Here is a 26,761-nt window from a genome sequence, read left to right as displayed (position 1 = left end):
GAGCTCTAAGTCTCATGAGATTTATTAATCTCGTGAAACTAAGAGCTTCCCTGCTCACTCTACAGGAATGTTAGCAGCATCAGAAGCATAGTGGGCTGGGGGTGTCATAATGTATCTGGGGGGGTGGCGTAATGTGGATGGGGAGGGTCTGATAAATGTAATGTTTTATTATAATGTATGTATCAACGCACCATTTTGACCACGCCCCCAACATAATGTAGCTACGCCCTTGGCGGCACCGCCACTGCACTGCGGCACACATTTTTTTCAACAGAGGTGGGCCTGTGTGCTTTAAATGCCAGGGCTGATTTTTAGTCCCAGTCCGGCCCTGGTATGCACTCACTATCAGAATCGCCATAGAGCTTACACAGTCATGCACTTTTCTGATGAAGCTTATGACAGTTGAAGAACACACGTCTGAGGTAAATCTTTTAAAACATCTACAGCATGTACGCATGAATCGGCATGCTGATCGGGAATTTGTTTTTTTTTCAGTTTTGGTACAATCGTTGTAGCTTTACTGAATCCTTGCTACTAACACTTGATTCCAGAGGTAGAAGTTAACACATAGACATGTCATTACCATTAATCACCTGTGACTTATCTTTGTTGGCTCAACGCTGTAGGAATCTCTATTTGATGGCTTGACTGTCCTTACCAGCAGGAACACTAGGCACCTGCCTAGGGCACAGAACTTATATGTTCATTTTGTTTACTTTTTGGGTGTACTTTATGATATTCAGAGCGCACAATCAGAGCAGCCGGGCAGCACACTCTCCCAGCCCGTCTCTGCCGAACGGACCTGCACATAGTGTGCAGCCGCCGGCAGCAAGACCCTGCAATCTCCGCACACTTTTTGACAACTACCGTAATATTTTTTTTTTCAAATTTCACGGCCAAAATTAAGATGCGTCTTATACATGGGAGTGCCTTATACATGGGGAAATACGGTATATCGTTCCTTCTTCAAAACTGGGGAGACAATAACATGCAGGAAATTAAGTGGGTGGTGTTAGAACAATCCGCAGCTAATCAGAGCATTAGGAGGTTACTAGAAAAAGAGTGTTTCAGTACATTCAACTCCGGTGTCTCCATCAAGTGTATAATAGTTTGAAGTGGAATGGGGGCAGACAAACATGTAGCCAATCTAACATTATTAACACATACTTGCCAACTCTCCTGGAATGTCCGGGAGACTTCCAGATTCCGGGTAGGTCTCCCGCACTCCTGGGAGAGTATGGCATCCTCCCGGCATCAGAATTAGAGTCAAAATGCCGAGAGTCTCAGGGAATCACGGCTTTTGGCCCCGCTGTAAAATGACACGTTTGCATCATTATGTCATGGGGCGGGGCCAGAATGGCACGATTTGCATAGCCCCACCTCCGAAACACTCACTTCCCCCAGGTAGCTCCCAGATGTCGTCTTCAGAGAGTGGGCAAATATGTATTAACATTGGCAACAGTAAAGCCATGAATAACCAGCATTTTTTCTTTCAGAAGTGTCTCAGTATGGTGGTAAATCACGCCAATTAGCAGCCATAAATGACAAATTTGTTAGTAATTTTCATTGTTAGTAATACTTCCCCTCTGGGGTGCATATGGGGCACCGCCTGTGTGGGCGCGTCCCAGCTACTGAGAGAAACAAGGTAGAGTGGGGCTTCATAGCCTAAAAGCGCCTGGAAGCATTTGGTCACTATAGTTGTAGTTGACTGGTAGCCGGTTGGCCGTGCTTTTTTCTTCACCACCTCTTATATTCATTTATTTCAATAAATGTCGTGACCTTTCTCCGCCAAGCAAGTCTCTCGTGTCTTTATTTCTTAGTTAAGAGGACACTTGTCAAGGGCATTATGTGGTTTGGATCAACGACAAGGCGGCTTATGTGTAGTTAAAACTTGTGCAGTGAAATTGTGGTGAGAAACGCCACTCTATAGGAAATGATTCACACGTCCATCTTGTTTCCTATTCGGTTTCTCCTTTTCCTATTCCACCGATTGGCCTAGTAAAGGAGTGAGGGAGTGTTGTACAGAACGGCATGAGCGTATGGGGCCTACAAGTATTTGTTTTGAATGTATTAAATCAGTGGGTTTCCTCCAGGTTCTCCAGTTTCCTCCCACTGTCCAAAAAACATACTTGTAAGTTAATTGACTGCTGACAAAAACAGACTCTAGTATGTGTGTACTTTTAGCTCCAATGGGGCAGATAGATAGAGAGATTAAATAATTTTGTGCTGCGTTGTGGGTGAAACTATATAAAGTATTATAAATAAGAAAATTGCCCACACCATCTGGTAATAGAGCCCTGGATGAGGGAGTAAAGCCAAGAAAGGATTAGAGTATGTTAACGTGGGCATTTTTATGGCAAAAAAAACCCACATTACAACTCATATTTTGTCGATTCCATTTAGCATACATTAAAAACACTAGTATGTTAAAATACATAAAAAGTTATTGTGTTTTTTAAAGTATTATGTGTTATTACAAGCATTGTTTAAAAAAATATTTTGTATGCATTTTTTTGGTGCTACTGCTCTGCCCACTCTCCCTTGCATTGCATATATACTTTTCCATTTCCCGTTGATAGTGTAATTGTGGTCAAAAATGAGAAGCTTTTCTCAAAGATATTCTTCTATACACATGTGGCAGTGCTAGAAGTTGTCACCTTGTTTCTGAGGAGAAAGAGAATATTGCTCCACCTTACAGGTGAATCCAAGGTGGGGGGGGGCAATCGGGGCGAACTGGTGACAGGCGCTCATGCCCGGTCTATGCTGACAGGCACATGAATGTATTGTGCGGCCGTCAAAAAAGGGGGCGGAGCACTACCCCCCCCCTAGTAAAACAGTCTAGGTCCACCCCTGCTCCACCTCCATGCTCTTCATAGCTCTCCACCCAAAATGGCTAAACTTTCCTATTACATGTTACGTAGGAAAAAAACATGACCTATGTCTAGAATGTTAGCTCTCACAGGCAGGGTCCAATCTACCCCTTGTCTCCTGTCAGTCCGTCTTATCTGTATGTCCCCGTTTATATTGTACACTGTGTATGGTATGCTGCATTGTGCTGTTTACTATGTTAGCTACATGCATTACTGTATGTCATTATTGTGTTTACATATTATTACTGGGTGCCGTTATTTTGCATTGGTTTCATTATAGAATAATATTATCATGTTTTTTGATCTACAGTTTTCATTCTGAAATGTAAAAGTACCCATGCTATTTTGCACTGAAGTAATGCCACTTTGCGTTATGGTTTTATGTGTGTTGAAATGAGTAATTTTCTCCCTGCGTTTTGTGACTACATCAGCTTCTGATATGAAAATTGTAAATGTTTAAATGTTTTCAAATGCAGCTATTAAAGGATGATCACAGTTTTTAGTTTAGAAAACGTGATTTTACTATTATGTGACTCTTTATTATTTTCATCCCTGAATATTTTTTTTTAAACGGAAACATAAAAAAAACAAAGATAGCGCTCTTATTTCTGTAAAGGATTTGGCAAAGGTTACTGAAATCTGCAAATCTTTTCTGGCTTACATAGCGGGCAAGCCATTATTTTACATCATGTCTGAGTATTGCGCAGAGATCTTTAGAAATTCCTCATTGATCCAGACTGAACACCGCGATCATCACCATCATTATTTTACTTGAAGCCAAGGGCGCTATGAGATATTTGATGAAGAACAACAATCTCACACAAGGTTGCTGAGGGGTCGCTGAGATGAAGATTACCAATTGATCAGTGTTAATGGACCGTAGATGCAATAAACAACACAAGGCGATGCAAAGATATCGCTGCCTCACAGTGGTCCCACAGCAAGACTCAGCACCAAGGATCCATGTACTGTCATAAAACTGAATTTCATTTTAATCCACTTCACCTGCACCTCCTTGTTTTTCTTGTTGTTTTATATCTTGTGTGATAAAAAAAAACATCTGTGTTTTAAGGATACACTATTCTTGCATAATATTTCTTATAGGGGCTTTATTACCATCCATTCCCACTTATAAGAAGCCCTGCTGTTTAGGATAAAAGAAACAGGGCAATTCGCTGCAGATTGTTAGAGATGTCAGTAAATAATCAGCCTATTTTTAGTACAAAAAATAAATCATCATCATCAGCTATTTATATAGCGCTACTAATTCCGCAGCGCTGTACAGAGAACTCACTCACATCAGTCCCTGCCCCATAGGAGCTTACAATCTAAATTCTCTAACATACACAGAGAGAGAGAGACTAAGGTCAATTTGATAGCAGCCAATTAACCTACCATTATATTTTTCAGAGTGTGGGAGGAAACCGGAGCACCCGGAGGAAACCCACGCAAACACGGGGAGAACATACAAACTCCACACAGATAAGGCCATGGAATCGAACTCATGACCCCAGTGTTGTGAGGCAGAAGTGCTAACCACTAAGCCACCGTGCTGCCCGCATGAGGGGTATTCAATCACGTTTCCGGTCCGTGGTAACGGGTCGAAAAGGAAATCCATGGTTCCGCAATAGCGTGGATTTTCGTGCCCACCCAATCGGGTTGCAAAGGAAAATCTACATTATTACGGTACCATATTACCGTCAATACTGCACACTTTTCATGGTAACGCGCGTTACCGCGGACCGGAAACCTAATTGAATACCCCCCTTTATTGGCCAGATTTTGCGTTTTTTAAAGCACCTATCACTTGCACATAGTGGAGGTAGAACCATTTTGTTGGTAGAACCAATGTCATACCTGCTAACAGTCCCAATTTGAGTGAGACAGTCCAGAATTGTGCACGTTTAAAGCGGCGGTGCTTACAGGGAAGTGAGCGGGGCCTCATTGTCCTGATTTGCCTGGATAAATGTTGGGAGGCGTGCAATATTCATAAGGAATCTGCCTATCAACTCACTAGGAATCAGTAGCTTCACTAAGGTATTGCACAACTGATATTTAATGAGCACTGACTATTATTCACAAGGCACTAATTCCTGCTAAACTGGAAAAAGGCTGCATTCTTGTGAGACAACAGACTTTTGCATCAATGTACCTTAATAGTCTTCCAGCGCTCATCAATTTAAACTCCTTCTCTCTGCACTCGGGAGCAGCCTACGCAAACTAAAATTTCACCTTGATGTGCAAAAAAGGCAGAGAAACCTTTGGGAGCTGCACCGTGATTAAATTAAATGTCACATAAAAGTCCAATCTCTAGTCACAAGCACCAGGATTCCAGTCAAAAGCACCAGGATTCCAGTCAAAAGCACCAGTAATCCAGTCAAAAGCACCAGTAATCCAGTCAAAAGGACCAGGAATCCAGTCACAAGGACCAGAAATCCAGTCACAAGGACCAGAAATCCAGTCACAAGCACCAGTAATCCAGTCACAAGGAACAGGAATCCAGTCACAAGGAACAGGAATCCAGTCACAAGGAACAGGAATCCAGTCACAAGCACCAGGATTCCAGTCACAAGCATCAGGATTCCAGTCAAAAGCACCAGGAATCCAGTCAAAAGCACCAGGAACTCAGTCACAAGCACCAGGAACTCAGTCAAAAGGACCAGGAATCCAGTCATAAGCACCAGGAATCCAGTCACAACCACCAGGAATCCAGTCACAACCACCAGGAATCCAGTCACAACCACCAGGAATCCAGTCACAACCACCAGGAATCCAGTCACAAGGACCAGGAATGCAATCACAAGCACCAGGATTCCAGTCACAAGCACCAGTAATCCGGTCACAAGCACCAGGAACTCAGTCACAAGGACCAGGAATCCAGTCATAAGCACCAGGAATCCAGTCACAACCACCAGGAATCCAGTCACAACCACCAGGAATCCAGTCACAACCACCAGGAATCCAGTCACAACCACCAGGAATCCAGTCACAAGGACCAGGAATGCAATCACAAGCACCAGGATTCCAGTCACAAGCACCAGTAATCCGGTCACAAGCACCAGGAACTCAGTCACAAGGACCAGGAATCCAGTTGCAAAGACCTAGGCAGAAGGAACATCCCTTAAAGAATCTGCACAGAAAATGTGATTAACCCAGTATTATACCTCAGAGGAATAAAGATATACAGAAAGGGAAGAAAATGGCAGGCAGCACAGATTATAGGTTGGGAACACACTACAGAAAATTTTTCCCGATGCAATATCATTAACGATTTTACCAATGACTGAAAGTCCCCATCTTGTGTACACACTGTACAAGTTTTACAAGATTTATCCTTTAATTTAGCATTAGATCTGTGCTCTTCATCTGTCATAACCATAACCATAAACTCTATGGAGTTCTTGTCGTGAGTGCACATACACTGCAGGATTGGAACGACATTGTTTTTTCGTTGAACAAGATTTTTAGTCCGTTTATAAAAACAAATCAAATAATACAATGAGCTTTGGAATGATAACCGTTCATCTTTGGGGCATAAACACTAATAAGATATCGTGCTGAATGGTCATTTATCGTGTGCTTGGCCCAGTAATCAGGTGAAAAACCTGTAGTGTGTACCCAGCTTTAGACTAGCAGTAACCAAGCTGACTAATGAGAACTATAAACTGTGGAAATTTAAAGTCAAAAGGATGCTATCTAAAGATGACTTGTGGGAAGTTATAATCACAGAGAGACCAGAGATTAATATTCAGGAATGAGACAAGAAAAACAGACATGCATGTGGATGATCAGCTAATTCATATAAGATATGAGAATACTCCTAAGGATATGTGGGATGGAATACAGAAACTACATAAGTGATAGATGAATATCAGCGCAATTTTTTTTTTACACAGGATAACATGGAAAGTGGCACAGAAAAAGTCCTTAAAGTTACAGATTTCCAATTGCATAATAGGGAAACAAGAGCATGATTTATATGTAAGAAAATTGGACACTTAAAGAGAAACTGTTTAATATGCAAAGCAGAAACAGAAACTATTTTTGAAAAGGTCCAAGCAGAGAGTTCAAACTACATTAACAGACATATGCACAAACAAGTGGAGTGGAACTTTTAAAGGGACAGTAACTCATCTGACCCATAGACTCAGGAGTGACAAGTCACATGACAAGTAGCTGAGATTTCTTCACTGAACTTGATATGACTCATAGGGGCATATTCAATTGTTGCTCCGGGCCGCCAAAAAACGAGCGCGTTAAAACTATTACCGTTTATACGGTAAACTTGCGCGTAAAAACCGTTAATACGGTAGTTTACTCGCTGAATTTCAGCTGCGAGATGAAATTTAGCGAGTAGCTACCGTATAAACGGTAATAGTTTTAACGCGCTCGTTTTTCCGGCGGCCGGAGCAACAATTGAATACGCCCCATAAAGTAGCAATGTATATTACAGATGGAACCAGTATCACTGCGGAAGATATAGGGCATGGTCTGCTCATATGCTCTGACTGATGACACATATGACTGATGTGAATGAGTTCTCTGCACAGCGCTGCGGAATTAGTGGCGCTATATAAATAAACGGTGATGATGATGATGCTCCAATACAAACTGCAGTAATTTACTAATGTCAATTAAAGATGTATTATATGTTCGCAGATTGGAAGGCAGGATATCAAATTCCAAGATTACATGTGCATTATTCAGAATGGAATCAACGTAGGCACAGCAGAAGAACACCTGTATTGCAAACAAGTTTCCGGGAGAGGGGGCGTAACTGAAGGGCGAGAGGAGGCGGGGCGGGGCCAATCACGACAATTTGGCCTCGCCCCGCCCCCTCCCGCCCTCCAAAATGGCGTGATTCACCGAGAATCGCGTCAAATGACGCGATTATCGGTGATATCCAGGATCCGGGAGAAATGCCAGCTCGCCCAGGAGCCCGGGAGACTGACCCGAATTTCGGGAGTCTCCCGGACTTTCCGGAAGAGTTGGCAAGTATGCTGTATTGCCTTTACACTGCAAAACAATAGGTGAGATTAAGAACACATGGACACATTGGAGCCAATTAAATTTGGCCGTGTTATTCTAGGAATAACGCGGCCTATGCACTATTACCGTTACTACGGTAAAAGTGAGCAGTATTACCGTTAGTAAAGTAATTTTAACGCTGATTATTGCTCGCGGCCCTGCAAAAACCTAGGTTAAAATTAACCACATGCATTTCGCAGCGACAATGGAGGTGAATTCACAGAACACAATATAGAACACTTCCTAAAACCACTCGGCATACAGCACCACAAGACAGTACCCGACACACTAGAACAGAATGAGGTAGCTGAAAGGAAGAACAGAACCCTGACTGAAACGATCAGATGCATTTTAACATATTCAGAACGATTTGAAAAAATATTGGGGCAAAGCCGCGATGACTGCCACTTATTTACAGAACAGACTGTTCTCCAGAACAGTGGAGAAAACTCCATATGTGAAGCTTTTGTCTACATTCCCGCAGAAAAACGCAGTAAACTGCAGAACCGGGCAGTGGAAGGGGTTATTGTTGGGTATAGTGAATGTTCCAAACCATGCAGAATCTTAAATCCAAAAACAGAAAAAGTAACTAAGCAACATTGTGACACTTGTTGAGGAATTGAGAAATGAAGCAATGATCCCAGCAGATCTAGATAAAGAAGAGAACACTAACTCCAAAGACACAAGCAAGACAGCCACTGAAAAGGAGATTAAAATGAACTGGAAACCAGATGCCACTAATGAAGAGACAAAGGAGTGCACAGCAGATGAAGTAAGGCACTCAATAGTGGGAAACAAAGGTAAAGCACCTGTGTGCCTCTCATATAGAGCTAATGCAATTAATATTCGTGGACCACATCCTGGGAAGAAATATCTGACCTACCAGGAAGAGAAGCTGAAAAGTGGATTCAGAAGTGGACGTTGGGAGGAGGGGTGCAGGCTGCACCCGAACAGAGTGGAAGCTCCTGGAGAAGAGCGGTGGGAGCAAAATGGCAGAGTGACCGGTGCATTGATCAGGAGGGAGCGTAGTGTGGAGGAAAACCACTTTACAGAAATTACGGAATACAAATTGGTGGTGCTGAGAGCCAGAGTTGTTGGAAAAAGTAACTTAACTAATACAACTCCTGCCGAACCATTTTGTAGATTAATAAAATCCTACAATAGAGGATATTTTCACCAAGCCATCATCTGGAGAAAGACATCAGAGACTATCTAGAAAGATGGGTCTAGTGGATAAAGCTTCATTTGTTGAGAAGGGATGTTGAGATACTACAACAGACTCAGACCTAATGTTGCTTGAGTGATTACATTGGAGGGACAGCAGGTGGAGCTGTTCCTAAATGGGTTACTGTGTTGTCACTCTGTGTTATAGCAATGTACTCTGTTGTACAAAGAATTATCTAGTTTTGTTCTCATGTTGGTTTTATATGCAGGATGTGATTTGTCTGTATGCTGAGATAACTGCACTGTTTAATACAAAAGTTATTTCACAAAGAACATCCCGGTGTGTGCCTATTGACAGAATGAAAGAAGCGTAATCTGCAACAAAATCGCCATCATTTCAAGGGACACAATACAATATACAAAAAGCAATCATGCATCATTGTCTTATTATGTAAATGAAGTGTTCAGTGTTTTTGCAACTGTGACTATTTTGTCAATGACTGTGGTTAAATCAAATGACCGTGTTAGAGCTGAGTGTTAACAGGTATAAAGTTAGACTGTGCGGTTAATGTGCAAAAACCAAGAACGTGACAGCTACTGAAAGATATTGGCTCTGTATGGCAGTTGATATTAAGAAAAATGAAGGACAAAAAGTGGATGAAATAAAAAAAAGTTAATAATATAAAATTAATATATCCTAAAAAAATCATATTTGTAATATATTCACATTTATGTCAAAGAAAGAGGAACACCCCTTTATATAGTTGCAATAATCTCACTCTGCAAATTGAAGTCTCATTTCTGCAATGCTCCATAAAACAAGGACACATCTATACCCATTTGTGCCAATCTGACATACCACATATTAAAAACCTCTGCGGAGCGAGCATTTTGCCCATGTGCCCGTGCAAGCTTACACAAAACCATGCACTTTGGCGGAAATCTAGCTAGCTCTTACGCAAACTGAGGCGCACAGCCCCACCAAAGGGAATTTGCACTGCGCCAAGGGCGTTTTGTGCTTTGTAAATGAGGCCCCACGACTCAAAAACCATTAATTAAAATTCACAGCGCTTTGTCCCAATCTGCTCTTCACACAGTTATTTAATTTCATTCTATCCCTGTAAAATTGGTATTTAGGTCTGATAAAATATGTAAAGAAAATAAATTGGCAAACCGTCTTGCGTGGCAATTGTAGGGGATAAATATATGTGAATGTCCCAAAATTCTCCTAAGCAGGAAAGAATAACTATTTAATAAAAAAAACCACTGTCTGAAGATAAACACTGACTTGCAATAATAGTTTCTATTAGGAAAAATTGCCTTCAGGCACCAAATAAGAGAATTTTAAATTGCATTAAAACAAAAGAAAATTAGCTCACAGTGAATTAACGTTGTCTGATGGAGCCAAATTAAATGAGGAGAGCTGGGGGGATGGGGGTGGGGTGTATAATGCACCTCTCATACAGATCACCCACAGCTAATACAAGGACTTTCACCATATCAACTTTATTCTCTGCGCAGGTACCAGAATAAGACTGAGATGCAGATGCACTGATCTGGCTTATAATGTATGGTTGTGGACAGTTCTGTACTGCTTACTAGGCAACATAGGTACTGGTCTAGGGCCAAGAGAGCCCTGGGGGCCCAAGTTACACTGTCAGGTTCTACCCCATGGGACCTAAGCATCAGCAATCCAGATAATGCAGAATTCAGGGTAGTAGTTGTTGTTTCAGTAGTGCACACAATCGACTGTTGTTTGTCATCGTTCAGAGTTCTGGTGAGGGTTGGATCTGGGTCCGATTCGCGAGGGAACAGAGGAAGGGGCACATTTATCAAAATGTCTCATAGTGTGGCAGAACATCAATCACTGCTGCAATTTAACAAATAAATATTGCAAAAGCACTGAGCTAACCTACCGCTTCGTCGGGCCAGTCCCTTCGATTGTGCGTGAACTAGGTAGACTATCCCGCTGATTATTCCGACAAGACTTACTCCGACGTCTTCACACCGAAGGGCTCCTTCCCGACGAGGCTCCAGGTCGACTGATGTGGCAACCGACTGGAAGCAATCGCGATAAATGAAGAAGCCGGCGCGACTTGATGACGTCACTGACAACTGCAACGCTGTTATCGGTGCTCTTAAGAGGGTAATGTAAGTATGCGGGCATGGACAATGTACAACGCTTTATAAAGTACATTGTCCATGCCCGCATACTTATATTTCCCCCTTAACAGCACCGATAACAGCGTCGCTGTTGCCAGTGACGTCTTCAAGACGCGCCGGGTTCTTCATTCATCGCGTTTGCTGCCAGTCGGTTGCCACATCAGTCATCCTGGAGCCTCGTCGGGAAGTAGCCCTTCAGTGTGAAGACGTTGGGGTAAGACTTGTCAGGGTAGTCAGCATGGATATATGCTGACTACCACCACCTACTCTCGCATGTGCAGTGAAACTGAAAGTTCAGACTTCACTAAGGCAGCAACATTCAAAAATAAAGTCTAAATAAGATTTCATTTTAAAAAATGCATTATTCAATGCTTTTGGTCTGTTATCGCCATCTCAGGAGAAGCGCTACCATACTTTAAATGGGCTTTCCCATACTAAAAAGACCTTCGTCGATGAAAGCAGGCGTAAAATCCCAGTATTATTGCCGGTGGTCAGTGACTGATCTACCATGAAACTAATGAAGCTTAAGCTTCAGGGCCCCTATTCCTGGAGGGGCCCTGAAGCAACTTTTTTTTGCCTTTTTTGTTTGTCTAAAAGAGTGCATTTTTCAACAAATCAGTGGAGTTTTTTAAGGGGGGTGTTATTAAAATAAGGTTATTTTAGTAATAGAATCATAACCTAGAAAATTTTTGTTCACACCAGTGACTTGTGAGATAACCCAGGATAGCAATTTTAATCAAAATCTGAAATATGGTGTTAATTTTTTTAAAAAAATGGTAGTGATCTGCTATGGAGCAACCCCATTGAAAAACACAACAGCGGTTACCCAGACCTCGTTGCTAGTGGGAGGGGGCTCACTGTATGGTCTATTTTCAATTACTCCACCCCACCACCCCATTCTCTGTCATTTGGGCCTCGAGAGCTTTGCATTTGGACCTTGTTGGATGTTGCCCTATTGATGCTGGTTATGAAGGGGCCCCCATAACAGATCAAGCTTCAGAGCCCTAAAAATGTAGGTCCGCCACTGCCGGTGGCTACTTCTTTTATATATTGGGTAAAGCAGCGATAAGCCCTATAGCTGGCTATAATCTAGTAAAGAGAAGAGGCATCAGAACTAAATGTTAAACATCAAAATAGTAAAATTTTTCTAGTGGCATACATTGCACTATTCAATTATATTCATTTTTATACAATAATCTTCACAAATATGGCATGACAATAGTTTTCCTTTAAATGATTGATGGCCAAAGATGTCAATACTCTGAATTATCATAGTAATGCTTCATTTTATTTATTTATCTTGGATGGATGTTTGAAAGCTGCATAACTAATCTATCATAAATAAAATTCAATATAAAAAGTCAATGGAAATAATCACATAAAAAAGAAGTAAATCATTTCAGTTATCATAGTTGAAATCCCAAACATTGACAGCGAAGAGTTCTTTACCTGCAAATCAGCATCAAATTCGTGCTTTAAGTGAGCCTCCTCTGCTGCTTCAACAAGTCTCTGGAAGAAAAGATAAAACACTGGAGTTAGCGGCATAGATATCAATAACGACAGTTCAAAACTCAGGCAGGAATTAGTTCAGCATTCCTCATACACAATATAGATTATAACACATCAGGAACAAGTCAGCAGTATATCTGTAAGAAATCATATGTAGGAACCAAATTTTCTATAAAAGGGAAGCCGAGTGTCGGACAATTTCAACTATCTCACCTTTTTCCTCTATGTACTAAATAGGGGAGAACCTCAACTGGATACAAGTACCTGGAGGGGCATCCATATCAGATAGATGGGAGAGTCATTAATTTGCACTTTCAGGTTAAAAATGTAGTGCCTGATTCATTAGTGATCTTATCTGCCGTTTTTTGCTTATCTTAAGCAAATCTACTCTGTGCATGCTCAGAAAAGGAAGATAAGAAGCAAAATCCACTGCGTAAAACTGGGTACACACTACACGGTTTTCGTCCAATAATCGGCTCAACCAGCCGACGTACGACCGCTCGTTCAAAAGTCGGGTCAGTGTGTGTAGTGACACGATGGTCGAAAGTCTGCCCAAATGGACGATTGTCGCCTCATTTGCTTGGTCGTACTGTTTAATATTTTCGTTCCAATCTCGTCTCCGTTGTGTAGTGTGTATAAGTTTCCGACCGATCCACAACAGTGAGTACGAAATTACAGTCATTGCTCACGACAACATAGCTGTAAAAAGTTGCTAACGGGACAGCTGCTCTTCCCTTTATCGTCTAAAACAAGGCTATTGTGTATGCAGTCCATGGACCGAGCGATCGGAACATCGATCGCATGTAAAATCGCTCGGCATAAAAAGTTGCTTGAAATTTCTGTAGTGTGTACCTAGCTTAAGTGAAGATTTTCTTAAGTTAAGATGAAAATCCATCTTAACTTCACTCTTATCTCTCCGTTTCTTCTTAAAAATAAGCATCTTAACTTTTGCACAAGATAAGATCACTAATGAATCAGGCCCGTAAACTTTATTATCATTACTTGATACGTATTATTATTACAAATGTGGAAGTGGTAAACAGGTATTTGTAACCAATGTACATTAATGAAAAGAGAACATTAGTGTGTTTTGACAATAGAAATGTTGCACGTATTGTGACATGTACCATGAGTTACATGTTAAACAAATGCTGCATCATGCATTGCTGCTTACAGGGCAGTTCAAATAGTGATTACAACCATGTCAATTGACAGGCCAGAATGACTTTCATAGAAATTATGGAGACTAGAGAGCAATGATTGCTCGATACTGAAGCCTTACCATCTCTAGAACTGACAAAGAACTGAGTCACCTAATGATAGGTAGACAAATGAATCAATATCACATTATATGGAAAGCCTGTAAACATTATTATAAACTACAATTACAGCATTATTTCACTGTAATCCATTAGAAGATTACAGCGGGACATCACTAATCTGTGTAGCTCTATTACATGAATATGATCAATACCTCTCTGAATGTGCTGATGTACTTATTGAAACATTAACTTTTATTTGATGAGGATATGGGTTTTGTTATACTATGCTGCCTTAGTGGAGAGGGGATTTGTTTTGTTACTTAGAGCTGAGATGCCACGTGGGAACATATTTTCATAAATATCACCCCCTCTAGCCTAGTAAGATACAATTTCTAGTACTGTATTTAACATTCCATAAAATAGAAGAACTCCTGAAAATTGTGCTCCAAGGACAGAGCAGCTTGTGGGATTTCTTTAAGTTTGAGTACATGTTAGATACACTCTTCTAGAGAGTGTATCTAAAAAAATTATTAAAAATATATTACACTGTGGGAGGTTTTCTCATTTCAAAATGTCATAGTTGTAAAATTGCAGAGTTCTAAAACCCTGTTTGCCCCTGTACTAAATGCAGTTACAGGTATGTAAGACCAAGGGGTATATTTCCTGAACTGCGGGTTTAAAAAAGTGGAGGTGTTGCCTATAGCAACCAATCAGATTCTAGTTCTCATTTATTTAGCGCATTCTACAAAATGACAGCTTGAATCTGATTGGTTGCTATAGGCAACATCTCAATTTTTTCAAACCCGCAGTTTAGTAAATATACTCCCAAGACTGCCTTGCGTGGTTCTTATCATATACGCTGAACAGTTATTTTTGTATAATGTTTTTTATTATTACAATTACAAAGTAGTCCAAATATATTCAATTCCTAATTTGGAACTATTATGGGGAACACATTACCTCTTGCACTCACTTCCTGGAATTAGTAGTGGTGTTGCTATTTCTGCCTGCAAAAAGCGTTAGTTCTATTCCTAAAATTTAGATTGATATAATAAGTAGATCTATTTAAATCAACACTAACAATATCCATATCTCTTGCTTTACTTTAAATCTAGTTATACATTTTTAATAATGTCCTTTGTGAATGTAATAATATTTAACCTTCTGGGCGCCACTAGACTTTAATTCAATGTCTAGCTTACAATTAGACGATAAAAACACCTGTGTTTTGTGTAATTAAATGTAATGCAACAGAGCAGAAAACCAGAGTTAGACAATGAGATAAATTCAATTTTAGCATGTAATATAGGAAAGTTGATAGCGAGTGAAATCCTCGGCAGAACGGATAGATTATCCACACAGCCAAAATTATTCTTATAGATTGGCGCATCCAATTTCAAACATGAGACAAAAGATTATGAAATTTATGGGTTTTAATAAGCTGTTATTGACCTCTTATGCTTCTACATTATGGTTGTGTACACAATAATGGTTTGGAACTCAATACTCATAAGCGAGAGTGAGCTTTTTCTGAAAGCACCATAAAAAAGAAGAAATGTGGTTAAATGTTCATTATTTAGGTGAGGTTTATAGATAAGGATGATCGTTAGGGGCACTCTTGAACTTGGTGTAGGTCCATCACAAAGTGCTGGACCTTCCCAGAACTATCCACTTTTTTCTACACTTTACTTAACTACTGGTCAATTTCAAAGCACAGAGACGTCCCAAATCTATGTCTGTGATGAAAAACAATCGGATCAATATCTACCGGCAACGTAGACAAGCTGGAAGAAGTTCAGCATTGACACCTGTAGTAATCTGGGCTCAAGTAACCGGAATGGCAAATACAAAATGAGAAGCTGATGAGTTGTAATGCAGCGCTGCGCAAACACTGCTGTAGGATGCACAGTGACAATCATAGCTCAGGAACTTTCATGTCTTTAATATTGTTGACCATCATCACCATCATCATCATCGTATTTTATTTCTATGTCGCCACAGAATCCATACAATCAACAAAAATTAGCAAGAATAAAATACAGATAAGTAAGGGGCAAGAGAAACAGAAGAATTAGTAAAAATCAAGTGACATGGAGAAAGCAACTACATTAGAAGGCAAAACTAGAACAAAGAAGAGAGGATGATCAGATAGGAAGTAGCCTTGGTCAATCTTGTGAGAGTTAACATTCAAAAGGATTAGGGAAGTAAACAGAGACAACAGGGGTGCAGGGAAGCAAGAGTAAGAGTTAGCTGGAGCGAGAGGAGAGAGCTTTTTAGGATGGGGTGGAGTAAAAATGGAGATAATTGGGGTGGAGGTAAAGTTGTGGATGGGGCAGGTGGAGTGTGTGGAGGGAATTGTCTTAGGATGGGGCCGGGTAGTAGTGTAGTGTGAAAAGGTGAGTTTTGAGGGAGTGCTTGGAAGATTTGAGGTTAGGAGCGAGTCTGGTTGGGTAGGGCAGGGAGTACCAAATGGGGAGCAGTGCGGGCACAGTCTTGAAGGCAGGAGTGTGAGGTGGTGACAGGTGAGGAGGAGAATAGAAAGTCATTGACAGATCATAGTGGATGAATAGGGGATTATTTCTTGACAAGGGGTAGGAGGAGGAGGTGTTAAAGAGGGCTTTATACGTTAGGGTAAGCAATGTGAATTGTATTCTGGAGGGAATTAGGAGCTAAGAGAGGGCATTGCAGTGTGGCACAGCAGAAGGGAAGCGCTGGGAGAGGAAGATTAGTTGTGATGCCACATTCAGGACAGATTTCAGGGTAACATGTTTGTCAGGCAGGCCAGAGAGGAGAAGATTGCAGTAATCAGGGCAGAAGATGACAAGAGAATGGATGATGCCTTGGTGGCATCCAGGGAGAGGAAACACCAATCTTGGCAGTGTTGTGAAGGTGGTGGTTACAAGATAGGATAAGGGACTGGATGTGTGGAGTGAAATTAAGGCTGGAGTCAATGATGACCCATAGCCAGTGCACATTGGGAACAGGGGAGAGTGTGACACCATCAACCCTAAGGGAGATAGAAGGAGGGGATATGAATAGGGGTGGTGGAAAGTTGATAAGCTCAGTTTTGGAAATGTTGAGCTTGAGATAATGTCCATCCATCCAGGTGGAGATGGCAGAGAGGCACTCAGACACACAGGAAAGGAGAGACAGAGGGGCCAGGAGAGGAAAGGTAGGTTAGAGTGTCATCTGCATTGAGGTGATATTGAAGGCTGAAAGGAGCAGACGAGTTTACCCAGAGAGAAAAGTAATGGGCCAAGAACAGAGCCCCAGTCCTCAAAGTTCAACAGGTGTTGATAACCACAAAGCAGATACAGGAATAAAGTATACGTAGTAAGTCGAACCAGACACAGCAAATGCAGGAATGGAGCACAACAACAGCTCAGTACTAGATTGCAGCAGGTGGAACCGCACACAGCCAATGCAGGAATGGAGCACAGTAACAGCTCAGTGCTAGATAACAGCAGGTGGAACCGGACACAGTCAATGCAGGAATAGAGCACAGTAACACCTCAGTACTAGATAGCAGCAGGTGAAACCGCACACAGCCAATGCAGAAATGGAGCACAGCAACAGCTCAGTGCTAGATAACAGCAGGTGGAACCGCACACAGCCAATGCAGGAATGTAGCCCGGCAATAGCTCAGTACTAGATTGCAGCAGGTGAAACCGCACACAGCCAATGCAGGAATGGAGCACAGCAACAGCTCAGTGTTAGATAGCAGCAGGTGGAACCGCACACAGCCAATGCAGGAATGGAGCACAGCAACAGCTCAGTGTTAGATAGCAGCAGGTGGAACCGCACACAGCCAATGCAGGAATGGAGCACAGCAACAGCTCAGTGCTAGATAACAGCAGGTGGAACCGGACACAGCCAATGCAGGAATAGAGCACAGTAACAGCTCAGTGTTAGATAGCAGCAGGTGGAACCGCACATAGCCAATGCAGAAATGCAGCACAGTAACAGCTCAGTGCTAGATAGCAGCAGTTACATTTTAGGAAAACTACACATGCTGTAATTTATGTTCCACCATCATAAGTGCATGCACTTTGAAATTAGTTGATCCCAAAATTGGATTGGAGAATATGTAGATTGCAAGACAATAGCTAACAGATTTGGAACAATCCCCAATCTATTTTATTTTCCAGGTAATGTTAAAGAAAAATATTTTATTTCTACAGAAGAACAAGAAAAAATCTGGCAATTGCACATTACAGTCACGTATTTCTGCATTAACTACTCATAGGGGGCAAGGCATCAAAATTGTACTAAATATGGTAAATAAAAGGCAAGAGCGAGTAAATGGGACTAATCATCCACTATTTGTTGCTACTGAGCTAAAACGGGCTTCTGTGCTGTCATTGTAAAACAAGTTACCACTTCTCATGTATCAAGAGGTAATGTGCTGTAATGTTTAATGCGTATAATTACGCATTTGGATAAATACCACTGTAAACGCAGCCTAAATAGCAGACAGAGAAAACATTTTCAGGTTGTGGAAATAAGAAACTGGTATAACTGTGGTAATATTATACATACTGTAGTAGCACAAATCATTGCTGTATTTACAAAGGTGCACTACCATTGCCGTGACACCTTTAGTGATGGCTAAACAAAAGTGGAGGCAGACATTTTGTAGAGTAAACTAATATTTAAGGGCAGATTTATCAATCCTTTCTAAAAAGGAAAATGGAGGTGTTGCCTATAGCAACCAAACAGATTATAGCTAGCATTTATGTAGTGCATTCTAGAAAATGACACCTAGAATCTGATTGGTTGCTGTGCACATCACCACAAATTTTTTTGAAGAAGGTTTGCTAAATCAACTCCATTCTCATACTTGCCAACTCTCCCTGAATGTCAGGGAGACTCCCTGAAATAGGGGTGATCTCCCTCACTCCCTGAAGGGTCTGGCATTCTTCCTGATGCTGAGCCAGTACAAGACGTGGTTGGCTTCGCCATCTGTGACAGGATGACACTGTTCAGAAATTGTGTCCTATGTCCCATGTATTGATGCCTATGGAGGTGGCCATTTTCATGGAGACCAAGATTTAATCAAAGACTGGCAGGTAAGACAACATGACTTCAGTAATGGAGACAGAAATGTAAAAGACATTTCAGTCTCTAGAATTTCATTAACTGCTTTTCTTTAACGCATAGTTGCCTACTCTCCGGGAGACTACCGTATTTCTGGGAGACCTCCCGGACTCCCGGGAGAGCAGGGCAACCTCCCAGTTCTCACCCCGCAATAGATAAGTTGCGGGGTGCGGGCTTAATGACGCAAATATTGTGTCATCTTAGCCCTGCCCCCTGCTGTAATTGGCCAAAATTGTGACAACCGTTTAGGGGACGGGGCCAAAATGATGCGATTTGTCAAGCCCCGCCCCCGCACACCCACCTCCCCGAAATCTCCCTGAAGCCAACGAGGAAAAGTTGGCAAGTATGTGCTAAGGCATGAGACACAACATTCCTCAGTGATGTCACTAGTTCTAAGTGAATTGATAAAGTTTCTTCTCATGAACATGGGTTTCCCAACAAAAAATGGCTGCCTCCATGAGTAGTTGACATGCCCTCACGGTAGCTTCATTGCACTGAAATGCCTTCTCCTGCTGCATCCACCAAACACAGAGAATAATATTGCTTCAATGACATCTGTTTGCTTAGGAAAACCAATCACATAATTAGGTCACAGCGTCTGAGGCTCAATGTGAACCTCTCGTTGTCTCAAACATTCAGATACTTAACAAGGGATTTTTCTTTTTAATTCCAATACACAAAACTCCAACAAACGCTGTTTTATTTATTTCACTAAATTACTCTGTGCAGGAAACAGAATGAGAGAAAAAAAAAACAATCTCTATTGGGACCAAGCTCTTCAAACAACTATGATATCAATTAAAGCCGCACTCTATTTACAGCTAACAAAATCCTAATTAAACAGCTTGGCACTCTTTTCGGTTAAAAGAAACCCAATAAAAGGTCACACAGGCCTCTTGACATTGCTGGATTACGGGTTTGTTTGTTCAACGGTGGAGAGAAAAAATATCAATATTTCTCACTGCTGGCAGTAAGGGCATCTCACAGGCAGGAAAGGGTTAAAATAAACCTGTTACTCTGAACTACCATTTATTTATTGAAAAGTAACTAGAAATCTAAGCAGTTACTGTTTTAGGTATTTCTTCTACAACCTCTGTGGTGTTTTATGTTCCTAAGGACTTATACTGACTGGCGTTCAAGTTCAAATGCCAAACAAGACTGCATGCCGAACGCAAACTTTTTGACATGCGGATTATCAATGCATTTTTTAGTCACGTTCAGGAGGTCAATGAAGGTCACTCCATTGACCTCAATGCGTTTAACTTGCATTAAACTCACTGAGTGGAGCAGTCAGTGTTGGGAAATCTGCAATGCTGCCACAATACTCCTGAATGAGGGTAACATTGCAAGTGGGTTAATGATGGTTTCCATTATCAGACACATCTTTACGCATTGCGCATTGAACCAGTGTTAAATGAGATATTTGGGATTTACACCTAGCTAAAAAAAAAAAATTGAAAATTTAATTATTAAAATATAAAACCCTGCATACAGAATATAATGCTATATTAGAATCATAACGCAATTTTACAAATATTTTTGTCTGGTGTCGCCATCCTTATATGGCGATAACATAACAGCTGTTGCAGTGATACTTATTAAATAAGCTTCATTCAGGATTATAGCTAGTTATAGCAGTATTATCACCGGCAGGGACCCTTCACGTATTGGACCGAAGAAATAAAGTCCTATCAATGGTGAAAACATCTGTGTATAATCATAGGGTTCATCCACCTTTGATAAAACGGTGGTGAGTGTAAGCTCTGCCCAGCAATCACTGAAATATCATTAGTATGTGAGGTTGCATGTAAGACACACTTGCCAACTTTTTAAATTTGTCCTCTGGGAGATCCCAGAGGACAGAGGTCCTGTGATAAGTATCGGGGGCGTGACAACACCATCCTGTCCCCATAGCCGTTCCCCCTTCTTTTAAAAAATGTCAAAATTTAAGGAATTGAATAGCTGGGGGTTGGGTTTAATGGCACAATCATGTCATTAAGCCCCACCTCCACAAGTGTGCGGGAGGTTGCCTACTCTTCTGGGAGTCTGGGAGGACTCTCCAAAATTCGGCAGGCTCCCGGAGAGTAGACAAGTATGATGTAACACACCCCTTCCCGCACATTCCCGCTCTCAGCGCTACTTACTGGTATAGTGGTGACTGATAGGAATAGAGGCCGTACTGGAGAGATAGAGTGTGATTTGAATACTTGGCATGCTAATTTCAGACTCACAGTGGGCCCCTCCTGAGGTTTGTGGAGAGTTAGAAATTATTTTCTTTTCAAAAATTGATTAAACACCATAAAAATGTATACAAATAAATGTAAGTCAAGGCACCAATTTAGTGGGAGGGGGAGAATCACTGCCAAAGCAGCATAGATGCTTTAAATAAGGACAGAGAGCACCATTTAAAGAGAACTTCAGGAAAGAGGGGGATTCCTGCATGCAGCCCTCATTACTGAAACCTGTTCTGAGTGATGATGTACATGCATGTGTTATAGCTCCTGATATAAGGCCAGGGGCAGGCTGGGCTTGGTGGCAGTGGGGCATCTGCCCCCCCAGGCCGGACCAATAATGGGCTACCCTGGGCTAGGTCACTGGGCCACCTGCATTTTTTTCCCATTAAAATAGGCTGCTGAGTCGAGTCTTGCCCTCCGGGCTAAAATTCGCCAGCCCTCCCCTGGATGAGGTTCCCCCTACAGGAGGGCTGATTAACTGTGCTGGAGTGAAAAAGGAGATTATATATTTATTTTAGTCAATACAGAAGTGGAAGTTGCTCAATCAATTTATAAGTTCATAGCAGGTGCTTGAAAGGGTGGGGTTGTCTTGTAAGGAACAAACACAGAGAAATATCCCCCAGCTCACTGCTATGCCCAGCAAAGGAGCTGCTATTTCTATTTGTACATAAAAATACAGAAATCTCAGTTGCGCACATTTGCAAATGTATGGAAAGCCACCCGCCACATCACATCGCTTCTGCTAGTATGGTGGTCTTAACTTTAAACAATGAAAGTCCCTGTTTTTGGGCCATACAAAAAATGAAATTCAGAAAATTAAATTGAGAAAAATGTTAAAATTGAGGGGAAACTTACCAAGAGGTACCCCGAACTCCTCCAAATGGCAATATTGCGTCAGCACTTCCCATCAGCTACTGACACCTATTTATTTTAGTGTTATTTGCAACTCAAATATCGTGCTGGAATGAAGAAAAGTGTAAATAGTTTATTTTTATTACAGATGTTCACTGACCCCCGTGTTTTGGTTTTGGATCCTTATATTTTTTCTAAAATACCTATTTTTTTCACCTAAAATCACATAATTTGGCTCTTTTTTTTGTTCCTACATTATTATTAACCTCGATAACATTATTTTCCAGACATTTCCAGTCAATTTTTGTCAAGTGACAAAAACACTGCTACCCCTCCTGTTTCTGTAGGAGCAATGGCACTGAAGACTGGAGAGTGACAAGAACACTGCTACCCCTGTTTCTTTGTGAGCAATGGCACTGAGCAATGTCACTGGAGATCGGAGAGTGACAAGAACACTGCTACCCCTGTATCTGTATGAGCAATGGCACTGAGCAATGTCACTGGAGACTGGAGAGTGACAAGAACACTGCTACCCCTGTTTCTGTGTGAGCAATGTCACTGGAGACTGGAGAGTGACAAGAACACTGCTACCCCTGTTTCTTTGTGAGCAATGGCACTGAGCAATGTCACTGGAGATCGGAGAGTGACAAGAACACTGCTACCCCTGTATCTGTATGAGCAATGGCACTGAGCAATGTCACTGGAGACTGGAGAGTGACAAAAACACTGCTACCCCTGTATCTGTATGAGCAATGGCACTGAGCAATGTCACTGGAGACTGGAGAGTGACAAGAACACTGCTACCCCTGTTTCTGTGTGAGCAATGTCACTGGAGACTGGAGAGTGACAAGAACACTGCTACCCCTGTTTCTTTGTGAGCAATGGCACTGAGCAATGTCACTGGAGATCGGAGAGTGACAAGAACACTGCTATCCCTGTTTCTGTGTGAGCAATGGCACTGAGCAACGTCACTGGAGAATGGAGAGTGACAAGAATACTGCTACCTCTGTTACTGTGTGAGCAATGGCACTGAGCAATGTCACTGGAGAATGGAGAGTGACAAGAATACTGCTACCTCTGTTACTGTGTGAGCAATGGCACTGAGCAATGTCACTGGAGCAGGCGCGGGCTGGCGAATGTCAGTCCAGGGGGCGCACAAGCGGCCGCATCACTTGACAGGCGATGCGGCCGCGTCATTGATGACGCGACTGCATCGCCTGTCATGTGATGCGGCCGCCTGTGCGCTGACGCAGCCGCATCGCGTGTTTAGCAATGCGGCCGCAGGTAAATATTAAAGAAAACAAAGCATTCACGGGGAGGGGGGGCCGGCCCGAACAGGGGACAGACGGAGCGGCCCGGGGGACCGATGCCCCCCTGACCCCCGCCCCAGCCCGCCGCTGCACTGGAGAATGGAGAGTGACAAGAACACTGCTTCTGTGTGAGAAATGGCGCTGGTTCTCCTGGGGAGGGAGATACTTTTGGAATCCAAAACCCTCGAGATCTGACAATGCAACAATGATGTTTTACCTCGATTCTGATCCGAGGACGCGCGAAAGTACCGAGAAGGCTCCCGAACCTTCTCGGATCCCCTAAGTTCTGGTGGGTTCGGTTTTCAGAAAACCGAGCCCGAGCATCTCTAATGTTTATATAGATGGTCTGGTGTCCAACTTTGTGAGAACTGTTACACTACAATATCACCTTACTGTACCTGTGACCATCCACTAGAGACATTGCCCTAGTACCCACATGTGCGGGTACCCTCTGGTCACACCAAGATTTAGCCAGGGCAGTGAATAAACTCAGGTGAGGAGGTGCATTAACTACCCATGCACCAGCCTAATACCACACACAGTAACATGGCATATACATAAATATTATGGGCCTGAGTCATTAAGGAGAGCAAAGCATAAAAAAGGAGTAACATTTGCACCTGGGCAAAACCATGTTGCATTGGAGGGGGGGGGGGGGTAAATTTAAAATGTGGGGCAGATTTATAGTTGGGGTAAGGCATGTCTTAGATCAACTTTAAATTTCAGTGTAATAATATAGCTAGCAAATATTTGTGTGCTAGATGAAAAAACAGCCAGTATTTATCTTATGTCCAAAATAATAAACTAATTTGCACCCCTTGTATTGTAACATGGTTTATCCCAGAGAACATTTACTCCTTTGTCTGCCTTAATGACTCGGGCCCTATAAGTCTTTAAATAGGAATCTCCATAAAAAAAAAACTACCCCATCCCCTACTAGTTTAGCAGATACTCACCCTCAAAGATTTCCCTTTGATAAAATAAATTTGGATGAGGCTGGATCTATATCAGACACAGAGGACCTGACCCAACATACTTTCACAGTGCCCTTAGATCCTTTACATGCTCGGTGTAAGTGACCTTCAGTTAGTGTTCTGGTAGGTTTAAATAAGTCATAAAAAGGGAATACTTATTTAAATCTAACAATTAGCATGTCAGCGAGTCTTCCTGTACTACACTCTGCTGCTATTAGAAGTTCTGAACTTTGCAGTTAGATCATGATTTTAACTTAACAAAATTAGGATCATACTGAACGCTGATCTTCTACATGAATCAGAGATGAATAAAATATTGTAAATTGCTGTTTTGACTGCTGAGTGGGATGACAGGTTGAGATTATCCCTGACAGCTGTCTGAGCTAATCAGTGTCTCATTTAGGAGGCTGACAAAACTCTCGCACAGTATTAAGAGTGAGTCCGAGCCTAAAAGGAAAAGGGTGGTATCATTCTCAAAGAACCGCGGTTTTCATTGTGATACACAGACTGCAAGATCAAAAGTGTCTATCACTATGAATATGAAAGACTTCCCTTTAAATGAATAATTTACATGCAGAGCTCTTAAAACTGGAATGAAGCCCCAAATATACGACGATACGGTGTAGTGTAGGGGAGGATGAAGTATATTATTGTATTCGCTGTGTCTGCCCTTCCCCTCTAGCTCTCACAAGGAGGACCTTCCCTCCTTGTGTTTTACTTCATAATTATGTAATTTCAAGCGTTCTAATGTAATTATGTCAATTTGTTCTTTGTATTTATTATTATCACTTTTGTACTTATTGTTTTGTTATTTTGTTGTATGATCTAACCAGGGACGGATCTAGAAAAATGCTGTACCCGGGGCGAGATAGGGGGGGGATTTAGGCCCCGCCCCTTTCTAACATCTTAGGCTGCTGACGGCTGCACACTATGTGCAGGTCCGTCCAGCCGTGACAGGCAGGGACAGTGTGCTGCCCGGCTGCTCTGATTGTGTTTTAAACACAGTCAGAGCAGCCGGGCAGCACACTGTCCCTGCCTGTCACGGCTGGACGGACCTGCACATACTGTGCAGCCGTCGGCAGCAAGTGTCTGCTAGGGGGGCGATCTCCCCGATAATTCCCTTCTTTCCCCATTTTTGGTGACAGATGGGGCGTTGCCAGTTATGAATTGGGTAATTAGAAATGGGTATGGTTTGGGCGATCACAGTGTACCCTGAATTGTCTCAATATTGCAAATGGGAATGTTGGCAAACTTCCCTGCACACTGTCATATTTCTGTATAAGACCACCCTACATCCAAAGTGACTATATATATATATATATATATATATATATATATATATATATATATATATATCTCACAGCACTGGGGTCATGAGTTCGATTCCCAACCATGGCCTTATCTGTGTGGAGTTTGTATGTTCTCCCTGTGTTTGCGTCGGTTTCCTCTCACGTTCCAAAAACATACTGGTAGGTTAATTGGCTGCTATCAAAATTGACGCTAGTCTGTCCCTATCTGTCTGTCTCTGTCTGTCTGTCTGTCTGTGTGTCTATATTAGGGAATTTAGACTGTAAGCTCCAATGGGGCAGGGACTGATGTGAATGAATTCACTGTACAGAGCTGCGGAATTAGTGGCGCTATATAAATAAATGATGATGATGATGATGATATATATATATGTGTGTGTGTGTGTGTGTGTGTGTGTGTGTGTCTTAAAATTCAATCCAAAACTGAAAAGGTCATCTCCTGCAGAGTTGAACCAAAAAAACGTCATATTGCTTACTTTAAAGGGTTTACTTAACTGACCTGTATCTCTTTATCAACCTTACTAACTATCTCTGGTGCAGAATTTTCAGTTCTAGTTGTAGTTATCTTTTAAATGGAGTTTTAAAAATAATTCTCTGTAATTGATTCCATTGTAACATTAAGCTGGTACTATGGTATTATCCCAGATATTGTTATACAGTATTGTAGTTTTCAAATACAGTTCATGGGTTTCTCTCTTCAATTGAGTATAATAGCTTAGCAACAACACATGGAAACTTTTATGACTATATTTTAGTTTGTTCAAAACCCTAATTGTTATAGTAATGTTAGAAAATATTATCTCACTGAAAGGGTATTACAACTTTAAACAAAATTCCAGAAAAATTGGTTCGGAAACAATATACCTACATCTGTCCATGGAATTAACTAGTATTTACTTAGAAATGTACAAACTTTACAGGCTAAAGTATTTTTGTTGCTGTTAATGTTCCATGTTACAAAAAATAAGACAATATTTAGATTTTAATTATT

At 41.6% G+C, this 26,761-nt stretch overlaps 1 protein-coding gene across 2 annotated transcripts in view; it reads right to left on the bottom strand.

Annotated features, from left to right (window-relative positions):
• Positions 1-26,761, bottom strand: part of CACNA2D3 (calcium voltage-gated channel auxiliary subunit alpha2delta 3) — a 790,245-nt gene that overhangs the window by 459,353 nt on the left and 304,131 nt on the right. For both annotated transcript variants that reach the window (XM_075183245.1, XM_075183246.1), the window contains exon 5: positions 12,675-12,734. In XM_075183245.1, the coding sequence (XP_075039346.1) occupies positions 12,675-12,734 (60 nt within the window). The remainder of the gene's footprint in view (positions 1-12,674; positions 12,735-26,761) is intronic.

Source organism: Mixophyes fleayi, chromosome 8 (genome assembly GCF_038048845.1).
Source record: "Mixophyes fleayi isolate aMixFle1 chromosome 8, aMixFle1.hap1, whole genome shotgun sequence".
Classification (NCBI taxonomy): domain Eukaryota; kingdom Metazoa; phylum Chordata; class Amphibia; order Anura; family Limnodynastidae; genus Mixophyes; species Mixophyes fleayi.
The sequence above is the reverse complement of the archived record's forward strand: the minus strand, read 5'-3'. Positions and strand labels throughout refer to the sequence as shown.